The 13,389-nt window shown below is 48.9% G+C and overlaps 1 protein-coding gene across 2 annotated transcripts in view; it reads right to left on the reverse strand.

Moving 5' to 3' along the window:
• Positions 1-4,429: 4,429 nt before the first annotated feature.
• Positions 4,430-13,389, reverse strand: part of FAM179A (family with sequence similarity 179, member A) — a 72,225-nt gene continuing 63,265 nt past the window's right edge. For both annotated transcript variants that reach the window (XM_011956285.1, XM_011956284.1), the window contains 2 exons: positions 11,497-11,583; positions 4,430-4,907 (listed from right to left, as the gene is read on the reverse strand). In XM_011956285.1, the coding sequence (XP_011811675.1) occupies positions 4,570-4,907; positions 11,497-11,583 (425 nt within the window). In that variant the 3' untranslated portion in view covers positions 4,430-4,569. The remainder of the gene's footprint in view (positions 4,908-11,496; positions 11,584-13,389) is intronic.

A 13,389-nucleotide genomic window follows, 5' to 3' on the forward strand; every position in this document is an offset into this window, starting at 1 on the left:
ATGAAAGAAATAATATCTTCCTTATAAGATGTCAAGAATGGCAGACCTGGAACACTGCAGAATTTAATGAGGAGGTTGGCTCTTCCTCTCGGCTTCCCTTTCTGGGCCCCCATCTTCCTCCCTCCATTACAAGGAGAACAGAAGACTTAACGGTCATTTCCCCCTTTCTTTCCCTAATGGCAGAACTAAGTTATAATTAAAGGAAAATGCTTCAGGCAAGAAAGCGCTCTGCTCCCCTGTAAATCATCCCCCCTCCAGTCTCAAGAGTCAGAAGAGTGGAACGGAGGGAACGGCCGCGAGGAGAGAAGAACTTCTGGGTTTTCTTCTCTGTGGGGAGGGATGGTTGTGAAGGCATATGGAGAAAGGGGAAGATAGCTGGAGAAATGACAGGCCCCAGAGAACAGCTGCCTGTTTTCATGGCCTTATAAGTACCTTATAAGAATGTTCTTATTCATCTTCAGTACAGCCAGGTGAAGGTGGGCACCGATATCATCCACACACGAGATGTATATGGAAAGATCAGAGAGGTTGACAGATGGGCCCCAAGCCATACGCCAGCAGGCCACAGGCCTGACTCCGGAGCCTGGACTCAGTCTCTGCCATCAACCCCAGAATACTCTAGGGCTGTGAGGTAAGGGGAGCTGACAGGCCAGGAGCCCACAGGGCCTAAGCCATGGCTAGTTTCCTTTTTTATCGGATTTTTTATTGTGGTTTTTGAATTCGCCCAGCCATTAGAATCACCTGGAGTTAAAAGAAAAAAAAAATACAGCTGCCTAGGCCTCACCTCAGACCAAGTGAATCAAAATCCCTGTGGGGTGGGGGTAGACCTCAGTATTTTTTAAGTCTTGCCAGATTATTCTGAAGCACAATGAGAGGGGAGAAACATTTACTAACTCAGAAGGTAGGAGATAATAAAGGGAGGAGAAAACAGAATGAGAGATTTTGTTCCTGGACCAAACTGAGGGTCGGGCTGCTATTTCTCGTGGCCCAATAACAAGATACAGATGAACCAGGGAGGAAGAGTTTATTTCCGTAATTGGTTACAGGGAGAAGGCCTGGAAAATATCGCCAGAACAACTCAAATTACAAAGTTTTCCAGAGCTTACATACCTTCTAAGCTACATGTCTGTGTGTAAGTGTGCATTCATCTAAAGACATAAGTGATTAACTTCTTTTAATCTTTAGCTAAGATCTAAGTCCTAAAGCCCTTCCTCTGGAGCCTCAATAAATTTACTTAATCTAAATGGGTCCAGGTGCTGAGGTGATTACCCTTATCTTGTCTCCTGCTAAATCATGGAGGTTGGGGAGTTCCTTCAGACCCCCAATAAACTTGTTTGTGGAGGCCTGGGGAGTTTCTTCAGACCCCTAGTAAAACTTGTTTAATCCTAAACGGGTCCCACTAAGAATTCCTCATTATCTCGTCATGCTTCAAGGCCCAGGAAAGGCCTAGGCAAAACTCTTGGTGGGCTTTTGTTACAGTCCAGCCGTTGTATAAGGGCACCAGCTCTCTCAGCTTTTCATGTTTAACTTAACCATTCGGTCCGTATTGAAATGGTTGTTATGGAGGTCTGCACTAGTGAGACCTGGCCTGCTACAATGGGACCGATAGGAAAAGTTTCCTAAAATCTCAGAAAATTCTACCTGATGTAAAAGGGAGTCCTGGCAGTTACAGCTCTCAGACAAGTCTTCAGTCTATGAGTCTCACTCTAAACCAAGTACACCCATTTTTCTAAGAAAGAAAATGAGTTTTTAAAATCATTTCTCTTCTCTTTTCCCCATTTCCCCTTGTTCCCCACTTCCTACTTAGCTCTTTAGAAATGCAACTGTAACCTTTTACCTCTTTCACCAGACTCTCCCTACAGGGCAGTTTCATCTAACTGTGTGCTTAGAAGCTCCAGAGCGGAACTTGCACCCACGGGGAAACTGCCTGGAGACACAACAGTCAATTAATAACCCAAAGTATGCCCACTACGAAACTCCCTCCCACCTAAAGAGCTTCAGCCACCTTTACAACCTCGTTCTGCCCACAAAGATGCCAACTCGACCACCCGTTACATAAGTCATCAAAACGAGTATGTGGACTCCCCACCTGCCTGCTTCCTCCCCTGCATGCCATTCGTGCCAGCACCCCACCCCCTGCTTTAAAAGTGACCGCTTTCTGCTCCAAAAACGACTCAGTACCCTTCAAGGCAGCTTCTTCCCCTAAACTAGTTTTGGAATAAAAAGTCAGTTTCTTTATACCAGGCCTCCCTTTTTTTCATTGGAGTCTGCAAGCAGTGAGTGACTGAACCTGCATTTTTTGTTACATGGAGAGAGAGACAGAGAGAGAGAGAATCTTCCATCATTAGAGGCTGTATTCCCACCCCCAAGAGCATTTCATGTAAGTGGAGTTCCTGGCTGCACACAGAGCCAAGCAAAGGATGTGTGGGCTCAGCTCCAGCCCCAGCTCTCAGGACAATCTTCATTTCCCATGACAGGCCGTCCCATTAGATTCCCACAGGTATTCCCAACAGGCCCAGGGCCAGGTTACCAACATGCTGTCTTCCCTTCGTTTTCAAAGTAATGAGGTAAGGAAATCTTTGGAGATGGAAATTTCTCAAGGTACACCGGAGCCACCCAGTGCCTCCCAGCAGCGTCACGCCACAGGTGTGATTAATAAAACCTGAACTAATGAGGGAAAAGAACAGTGCAAAGATGTATTCTGCACTTTTCCAGTGTTTTCAGCTGTTTTCAACGCCTCCACCCCTGAGAGCGGGTGGAGGCCCCTGGGATGGGAAACTTCCTGTGTGAGAACAGACGTGGAAGGCAGGAAGGCAGGACAGTGCTGCTGAGCTTCATTTCTGCCTTCAAAATCCCCGCCAGACTTTACATCCCTGACCTCCTAGGATCTAAGAAATCCTGAAATGTTCTGATACATTCTAGGATAAAAGCAGAAAATGCAAGTCTCCTCACCTAACCAAAAACATTTGCTCAGATGACAGGCAAACGCAATTCATTAAATTGTGCAACACTTAAAACATTTACTGTCAGCCTCTTGGGCATTTTTGGAGGGCTGCCTGTCTAGCAGGCCTTTAACCTGGTTCAGTCAGAATCAACAAAGAGCTACATGGTCGCAGGGAAGCCCCTGCTGGGGTCACAATCAGGTGAGAAGCAGCTCACTGGACTAGAATTACCCAAAGTCACTCTTAAGCCGCCTATGACAAGCCCAAGGCTTGGGATGACTTGCATGCCCAGCCTCACCCCAGGGCTTAAGGAGGAGCCGGCCTAACTACACCTGCCACACAGGCAAGATGGGAAAGTGGCTTCCTCAGCCTGGCAGGGTCTGGAAATACATAAGGGAGTAGATTCGGGGCTTTCCAGAGCCAGACTCCCCAGGAGAGGCTCAGAACAGGGATGTGGAATGGATATTAGGTCTAGGGGGCAGGTGACAGTGGAAAGAGGTTCTACTGGGGGAGGACAGGGGAGGCGGGTGTCTGCCAGAAAACTTGCTGGCATGATGAAGCTGGGCCCTCAGGGCCTTGGTCGTCTGCATCTGCCCCAGCACATGGCTACAGGTTGGGTTCCCCTGCGAGAGCTGGGATGCTGCCCCTTCAGCCTTTGTCTTACCAGGCCTGCCTTGCCTATGCATTTGAGGTCATGGCCTTAGCTCTAACTCTTTCTGGTCACACAGTTGTTAACCTGCCACTGGCCCCAGCCAAGGCAGAACCACTCCTACCTAATGTGTCCAGAGCCTGAGCCCCAGACTTCCCTCTCCAACTGCCAGGACCCCATTTCACTGGCTGCTCTCCCAGGGGCCAACACCTTCCCTGCTTCCACAAGTCCTGGCCTGTGCTGTGCCCACACGCCCCTCCAGCTTCTGATGTGGCCCACAATCGCAGCCTGTGCAGTTTCAGAGACTCGGCAGCATCTGCATACCGGTAGCACTTTACGCTCTGCATGCATCTCCATTTAGGGTATTTCAATGGCAAAGCATTGTCTAGTCCTCTTCAGAACTAGCCAGAACTCCAACTTCTAGAGAAAGCTTTTAGTGATGCAAATCTCAAATTCCCCTTGTCTTTTGATAAGCTTCGCAGATCCCATCAGAAGGTTCCCACAGGACAAACAGACGTGCGCTGCAGCTTTTGCAGGGCAGAAGCACAATGTACCAGAACACATTTGTTACACTCACCTCCAATCAGGCCCAAAAAATGGACTGGATTCCATGACCACCTCGGGCTGCAGGTTTCGGGAGGGCTTGCCCAGCAACTCACAGACGGACAACTGTCGTCTCCAGCGGGCTGCAGCTTGCAGAGCTGTGCTACCCTTTTTCTTCCTAACTCTTAACATTGTCTGCAACTGGTTTTGCTGCTGTCACATTTCATTTTGTTCATCACAAACCTAGTTACTGGAAAATTCTCTGTGATTAAAAAAAGTACAAGATAATAAAACCTTAGGAAAATAAGTAATTCTTTTATTTCTACTTCAAAATATACCACGTACATCTGGAACTCTAAAGGGGAAAGTAACCAGGAGAATATTCCATCACAGAAATAAGATAAAAAATAATAATTGCCCATTTCAGATCCATCTTTAATCCAGCTGAAAAGGGTATGAGCTGCCAGTTGTCTTGCTGTCAGGGGCCACCCCTCTGTCAGTGGCCTTGTGGCTGCCTCCCAAGGACTCTGAGTCTAAGAGTTCCTGGAGCGTCTGGAGGACGTGCTTTGGCCGGCTGCCGGCGAAGTCCAGTAGGCGGGGGCCCATGTGCTCCTGGAGGCTCCTGGACAGCCGGCTCACCACCCCGCGGATGTTCCCGCTGGGTCCAGGCAGGGTGCCGTTCCCGGTGGTGGTGTTCAGGAAGTGCCAGAGGATGGGAAGGACATGCCGCTCTACAGCTTGAGGCTTCCGGGGGTAAACTGAGGCCACCAGCACTGTCAGGCAGAAAAGGAGAGTCACTTGAGCCAGGCACTCTCTCCCTCTCCCACTTCCCTCTCTTGGGACACCAACTTTGTCCCCCAAAGGGCTGGCAACCCAGCAGGTGCAGTACCTAAGGATCATGACACATTTAGGGGCCTGCGAAAATGTGTTAGTTTCTTTTAACATTAGTAGAAAATATATGAATATATCCAACTGATTTATATCTGTGCTTACACCAACCAGTCAGAAACTATAATTTTTAAAAGTTTTATGGAGAAAGGGGCACGCAAAGGCAGAAATATGCAGAATCTCTGACAATCATAATGGTTCCTCCAGCCCAGGGAACAGGAAAGAGGCAGGGACACCTGGTTACAATCCTGTCCCCATCAGCTGTGTCAGCCTGAGGAAGCCACCTGACCTTTCTGAGCCTTTTCCAAACCCATAAAGGATAAAAATGCTGAACCAACCTCTCAAGTCTGATAGAAATTCGATAATAAATATACATAAAGTGCCTACCTGTAGGCAGGCAGGTGACAAATAGTAACTATAGTAATACTGCATTTATCCACGTCACCACCTATGGAAGTCCACACAAATACAGAGAAAAACTACTGGAGAGGGAAATCCAGACCCTCTCACATGAAGCATGCTGGCAGACGAGACAGCTGGGAGGGGAGGAGCCTAGCACAGCCTCCTGGGTGCCCGGGGGCCAAACCTCAGGACAAGACCAGCAGCAGAGGCATGAACGTGCTTGTGAACCAGCAAGCTCTACACAGACCATTCCAGTGATGAGCCCCCAAATCTGGTATCCCAAGGCCCCCAACCCTCTCTTTTTTTGTTTTTTTGTTTTTGTTTTTGTTTTTTGAGACAGAGTCTTGCTCTGTCGCCCAGGCTGGAGTGCAGTGGCCAGATCTCAGCGCACTGCAAGTTCTGCCTCCCCGGTTCATGCCATTCTCCTGCCTCAGCCTCCCGAGTAGCTGGGACTACAGGTGCCCGCCACCACGCCCGGCTAGTTTTTTGTATTTTTTAGTAGAGACGGGGTTTCACCATGTTAGCCAGGATGGTCTCGATCTCCTGACCTCGTGATCCTCCCATCTCGGCCTCCCAAAGTGGTGGGATTACAGGCTTGAGCCACCGCGCCCAGCCCCCCAACCCTCTCTAAACCCCAGAAAACCCAGAAGCCAGCTCAATCTGCCAACCAGCTCTTCATCATCTGAGTAAATGCCAGGGCTGTGGCCACATCAAAACCACATCAAGGGCTCTCCTGAGTCCCCAGAAGGGCTGCTCGGGCCTTCAGCTGTGGCCGCATTATCCTAAGCGCATTAGCACTAACGAAGCTGGCTTTGCGATTCACATGCTCTGCCCGTCATCCTGCTGGAGCAGGCAAACACCACCAACAGCAGTGCTTTATGGATTTTGTGGGCCGGGAATTCTGTGGAAAACAGTTTCCATATCCTGGAAACTGCCTGAGCCCAGGGCTCAGAGCTTCACATCACAGCTCCATTTCATGCTCACAGCACCCCCGAGAGGCAGGATGCTTGTCCGTTTTCCAGAGGAGGAAAGCAAGACTCAAATCCAGGCAAAGAGCAAAGCAGAGGACAGAGGCCAAATCTGCCTGGACTCCAAAGTCCACACTCTTTCTACCTCACACTGTCCCCAAATTTCTAGGGATTCCATATTTCAGAGGCTGACCTGGAGCTTTACTTTTTGTTTTATTTATTTATTGAGACAGTGTCTTGCTCTGTCACCCAGGCTGGAGTAGAGTGGCACAATCACGGTTCACTGCAGCCTCAACCTCCTGGGCTCAAGTGATTCTCCTGCCTCAGCCTCCCCAGCAGCTGGGACCACAGGCATGCACCTCCACGCTCAGTTAATTTTTTTTTACTTTTTTGTAGAGATGGGGGTCTCATTATGTTACCCAGGCTAGTCTTGAACTCCTGGTCTCAAACAATCTGCCCATCTTGACCTCCCAAAGTGCTGGGATTATAGGTGTGAGCCACCATGTTTTATTTTTCATGAAACTGCAATTTGTCCTTCCTTCACCAGGACCACATCATCTAATCCCCTAGGATATCTTCCCCTGAGAGCCCCACAGGGCCCTCTGATTTCAAAGCCAGCATGGAATAATGAGGAACCAGGGAAGATGCCCTGGGCCACCCTCTGGTGAGCCTGACACTCTCTTGGTGACATTTCTCAAGGAATCTTGGCTTTGAGGCAGCACCCTCGGGGCTCTTACAGGGAACCTCCGAGGGTCACAGTTCCCTCAGAGGTGAAGGTGGTCCTGATAACTGGAAGGGCAGGACTGTACCCTGTGGGTCACCCCAGCATTCCCCAGGAAAGGATCCTGGAGGAAAGGGCTTGGAGGAGCTTTATAAAGTGGAGTGAAGAGGTACACTGGTTGGAAAGAGTTGAGAGTTCTGTTCCCTGTGCTTGAAACAGGCTGAGTGGGAAGAAAACAGGTGACAGGAAAGCAGTCCCTGTCAGCCCCAGGGTGGGAGATGAGGGGAAACTAGAAGGGGGACAGTGAGAGGGAACCACAAGAAAATGAATGACCCTGAGTAGCTACCTGCACTGAATAACAGTAACTCAAAGGTGTCCTCAATCCCCGTGGAATCTCACCTGCAAAAATAGGTGAGAACACAGAGATTTGTATGCCCGTGTTTGTACCAACCTTTTTCACAATCGCCAAAAGACAGAAGCAGCCAAGTGTCCATTGAGGAATGGATCAACAAAATGTGGTATGTACATTTAATGGAATGTTATTCAGCCTTCGAAAGGAAGGGAATTCTGGCCAAAGTGCTGTGTCTCAGGACTATAATCCCAGCACTTTGGGGGGCCTAGGTGGGTGGATCACTTGAGGTCAAGAGTTCAAGACCAGCCTGGCCAACATGGCAAAACCCTGTCTCTACTAAAAATACAAAAATTAGGCCGGGCATGGTGGCTCACACCTGTAATCCCAGCACTTTGGGAGGCTGAGGCGGGTGGATCACGAGGTCAGGAGTTTAAGACCAGCCTGGCCAACATGGAGAAACCCCATCTCTACTAAAAAACAAAAAACAAAAAGAAAGAAAGAAAAAATTAGCTGGGCATGGTGGTATGTGCCTATAATCCCAGCTACATGGGAGGTTGAGGAAGGAGAATTGCTTGAACTGGGACCCAGGAGGCAGGGGTAGCAGCGAGCCGAGATCATGCCACTGCACTCCAGGCTGAATGGGAAGAGAACAAGTAACAGAGCAAGACTCTGTCTTAAAAAAAAAAAAAAAAAAATTAGCTGGGTGTTATGGTGGGCGCCTGTAATCCCAGCTACTCGGGAGCCTGAAGCATGAGAATGGCTTGCACCTGGGAGACAGAGGTTGCAGTGAGCTGAGATCTCGTCACTGCACTCCAGCCTGGGTGACAGAACGAGAATCTCTCTCTCAAAAAAAAAAAAAAAAGGAAATTCTGACACCTGCTACAACATGGATAAATCTCGAGGACATTCTGCTGGTGAATTAAGCCAGACACAACAAGATAAACTGTATAATTCCATTTATATGACATACCTAGAATAGCCAAAATCATAGAGACAGAAAGTAGATGGTGGTTGCCAGGGACTGGGGAAGACAGAAATGGGGAGCTAGTGTCTAATGGGGACATAGTTTCTGTTTTACAAGGTGAGAGTTCTGAAGATGACTGCAAAAATCATGGACACTTACTACCATTGAACTGTACACCTAAAAATGGTTAGAGTGGTACATTTTCTTGTGTATTTTAACACAATTCTTTTAATGGGGGGTGATGTGGTTTGGCCGTGTCCCCACCCAAATCTCATCTTGAATTGTAGCTCCCACAATTCCTAGGTGTCATGGGAGGGAGCCGGTAGGAAGTAATTGAATCATGGGGGCAGGTCTTTCCAGTGCAGTTCTCATGATAGTAAGTCTCACGAGATCTGATGGTTTTATAAGGTTATAAGGGGGAATTTTCCTGCACAAATTCTGTCTTCCTTGCCCCCATGTAAGATGAGTGGCATGATTGTGAGGCCTCCCCAGCACCATGGAACTGTTCATCCATTAAACCTCTTTTTCTTTATAAATTACCCAGTCTTGGGTATGTCTTTCTCAGCAGCATGAGAACGGGCTAATACAGCAGGGAAAAGCAAGAACTATCTCAAGAACCAAACCCAGGCACGCACCCTCCACCCCCATCCCCACCAAAGGCTGGAGGCTCCACCGGCCCCCAACGGAGCCCCCTTCCCCATCCTGCTACGTTTTATCCACTCTTGCTCCTTGAATTCTCTTCCACAGAGTGAGGCGTGTTTACACCTCAGCCCCCAGGAGGCTCACTCCACGGGAAGAACAGCAGTCCCCACCCAAACTCAGTTCCACAGCTCACGCCACCCTCTCCGCTCACGTCTTGGCTAATTGAACTCGGGCTACTTCAGAGCCACATTCCCCAGGTGCAAGGATGTGGCAGTCACCTGGCTGGCAGGTGTTGACTCTTAAGCTGGCAAAGATGGCAAGGCCCTTCTGGGGGCCAGCATGAGGGAGTAACCCCCCATTAAACTCAAGCTTAGAAGCAGCTGAAGTAATTAGCAGAAGATTTACTCCCATTAAGCTGCACTATTATTAGTCCTCGCCTGTGTCAATAAAAGTTTTCTTCTCTGTTCCTGGTGGACACAGAGTTAACAGAAGACCTATGGAGAAGCTCTTGCTTTTGAGGTCTCTTGAAAATAGACAAGAAAAAATTACAGTAAGTGGATAAAGTGAGGATACTTGCCCACCTCTGGGCCCTGTAAATTACCCAGACAAGGACAGGGAAATCAGAAAATGCTGATTTTGAGCAATGGCAAAGGGTTCTGTGTCTGGTGTCTAGGACCATCTTACTTACCTACCCTGTTCTCCCCCAGCTCACCTGCAGCCGGCCCTGCCTCACTCGCACCTGCCTTCCCGTAAGTTAAGAGGCCACTCCAGGAATGCTGGAAGGATAGAACCCACACAGAGGCAAGGCCAGGAGCCAGAGATGGGGCAGGGGAGAAGCTGAAAGGGCAGCTAGTGTCGAGGTCCTCAGCCATGCAGCATGTGCCGGGCCCGTCTCTGAATGCTCACAGCTGGGCTAGGAGGTAAGGGCAGCAGAGAGACCAGTGATATCACGTAGGATGCAGTCTTGAGAAGTACACGGGAAGAAGGTAATGCCAGAGCCAAGCAGGCATCCCCCAGGTAGAGGAAGAAGAATGGAGAAGGCTTTCCGGGCAGGGCAGTCACATGTGGGCAGAGCAAGAGGCTGAGAGACTGGCCACTGTGTGGAGGGTGCATGCAGGCACCCAGGAGGCAGTGTCAGGGGGAAGCAGCACAGCACAGGGTTGGGGGCTTGGCTCTGCAGCCAGGCTCCCAGGATACATCCCGGGTTCCTCACCAAGGGACCTTGTGCATTTCACTTTTCTGAGCTCCATTCTCCTTTTCTCCACCAAGTGGAATCTACATTCTCCTGGGGGGTGGTCATGAGGATTCAATGATCCAGTGCATAGAGCTGGGGGTGGGAGGAAGGGGGCACATCCTAGAGCAGCAGTGACAGCTGTGGGCCATTACTGTCACTGGGACTCTGTCCCCCTCCCTAGATGGGACCTTCCCAAGGCAAGGGAGGAGGCTTTGTGCAAGCAAAAATGATCATGAAACCAAGATAAGTAACCTGCCCAAGGTCAGGGTTGGTGGTGGCAGATGGGTGTGTGGACACCTAAGCCTGTGTCCTTTCTGTGTTGCCACCTCAAGGATCACAAGAACAGATTTCAGCCCTGGAATGAAGTCAGTTGGACTTCTCCTGTAGACTCAAAGCAGAAACAGGATTGGAGTAACCCTTTGTTAGCTGGAGCTTGAGCAAGGCTGAGTAGATTCAGGCCGAGGCCCTGTCTCCACATAATACAGTCCCAGCACCGGCCAAGGGGTCCTGTGGGGTTGAAACCCAGCCGGTGCCTGCTTGCCAGGCTGCATATGCTAAAGGCTGCACATGGCAACATTTTCTAATTCTCTTGATGGTGCTGTCAACTGACCAAACCTTATGCACCCACTAGGCAGTGTCTATCTGGAAAGGGAGGCTTTTTCTGACTCACACAAAGGTACTCTATAGGCTAGAAGCAGCCTTGTTTGCAAGGAGGAAGAAACGCACACAGGTTGACTGTCTCTTATCTAAAATGTTCTGTACCAGAAGTATTTCAGATTTTTTTCTGATTTTGGAATGTTTTCATGATACTTACCAGTTCTACATCCCTAATCCAAAAATCTGAAATCGGAATTGCCCCAATGTACATTTTCTTTTAATGTCATGTCAGCACTCAAAAAGTTTCAGATTTTGGAGCATTTCTAATTTTCTGATTAGGAGGATTCAACCTTTAACAGTTTTTTAGAAACACTTTTGCTTTTGTACAAACCTACCTAATTTTGATCAAAACAAAGATTGTCTTCTGGCAATATGGAGATTGTCACACACACACAAAAAAGATTGTCAAAATTTTAAATGATTGGGGGGGAATTATTTCAGGTCTAAGATAACTGGGTGAATGGTTCAACCACAGGCCAGGAGAGAACAGAAATCTACCGGGAGGCTGGGTGGGGTAGGGCTGGGGGTGCTCACCTGCCAGGCGATCGGTGACATCCAGCACTGCACGGCCACTCAGGAAACGCACCCGCCCAGCAAATGCTGGTAGAAGGCAAAGGTTGTCTGAAAGACATGGGGGATGTCAGTGGCCACACTGCTGGGGGCTGAGTGACAGCACTAGGGGTTTGTAGGACCACATACCTACAGTGCCTGCATGGAGATGAGGCCTTTGGGGGAGCTGAATTAATTTTTCCAGGTCACAAAGGGGCCACTTAAAGTGAATGTATGTAGTGTGTTTGGGAAAGAATCAGTGGCCTGAAATAGCTAAACTGGCTCCCAAACAGTCCTCATTTATTCCCACAGATCTGATTCATATTGCCTCTGCATCTCAAAATTGCCATGAGTTTTGGGACAAAATAAAGTAGATAGGTAGGTAGATAGATGACAGAAGATGAATGGATGGGCGGACGGATGTTGGAGAGAAGATATTGGAGGATGGATAGATAGAAGATAGATAATAGAGATGGATGGATGGATATACAGATACTGTTTTATGGGAAACGGAATCACTGAGCCATGATTACACAAAGGTCTGTAAAGGGTTAGGATTAAAATTCAGAAAGTATAGCTCTTCTCAAAGCCTGAATTTGTGCTTTAACCACCAAGATGTACCCACAGCCGGTGGTGGTTTATTTCTGCACTGAACACATACTGATATCATCTATGTAATAGGCACGGAGCTAGAAGCCAAGTAAAACCCAGTACTCCCATCCCCCTCAAGAGGCTCCTCTGACAAGCAGACAGACGCTTAGACATGAACCCTGACACCGGGTGAGAAGCACTGTGCTCTTGTAACCAAGAACCTGCGGGTCTGAAGCCAGGGTGACCCACTGGTCCTGGTGGGCCCAGGCTCTCCCCATTTCAGCACTGTCAGTCTCGAGTCCCGGGAACCCAGGATGCTTGGTCCTCCTATCCAGAGCAGAAGCACCCAGCTGGCTCTGGCAGGGTCAGAGGAGGGAGTTTGTGGGTTGAGGAGCATGTATTATCATCAATGGTTTATATATGACCTCACTGCCAGGGCCTGATTTTTTCCTTACTTGTAAACTCCAGGTGGTCTGAGTCCCAGATCCAGCATGAATATACTTGCAAAGATGGCTAAGTTTATCATCTATATACCCCAATATGTCTTTCAGGAGGTTTAGGGAAAGAGGGATTTTAACCCTTTTTAAAAAAATTGTCCCAGTGCCCTGCCCCCAATCCCAGCTCCACCAACCATCCAGCCACACCCAGCTGCGAGGTGCAGCTCCCTGGCTGCCCAGCCATGCCCATGGGTAAAGCTCTGGGGACTGAGCACCACCCCCTTTGTATCTTGAAAGAACTGAAATAGTATGAGTGTTTATTACAGAGATGAGCCACTAATGGTGGAAACACAAGCAAAGGGGGTGGGGACGTCTCCGAAATAAAGAAGCTCTCTGGCTCCTTCATATTCCTGAAGTCGACTGCAGCAGGACCCCATATCTAGTGAATTTAGAAGCCGCTCATTCCTCTCCATTCTAGCTGACACCTCCTGGTTTCTCAAACTATTAAGCTTGAAGAGCTGCATTTCTCACAAAGACACACAAGGTGAGAAAAATGGGGCTGTCCTAGAAAGGTGTGCTAAGCTGAGAAATCCACACCATCATCAGAACCTTCTCCTTGTGGACTGCAGAGAAACCCGCACGCCAAGCTCCCAGCATTTTGCAACCACAGTAGTCACAGCTTAATTCAGTAGCAGGTGGGGCAGGTAACAAAATGCACTTTTCAGAGATGTGGCTTTGGGGTTTGCCTGCACCTGTCAGGGAGGTGAGGGTGGGTGGACTGTGTGGTGTTAACATAGCAGTCCCAGCACGTGTATCCTGGGACCCAGGAGCTGACCATCTCAAAGCCAGA

This window comes from Colobus angolensis, unplaced genomic scaffold, assembly GCF_000951035.1.
Source record: "Colobus angolensis palliatus isolate OR3802 unplaced genomic scaffold, Cang.pa_1.0 Scaffold413, whole genome shotgun sequence".
NCBI lineage: Eukaryota > Metazoa > Chordata > Mammalia > Primates > Cercopithecidae > Colobus > Colobus angolensis.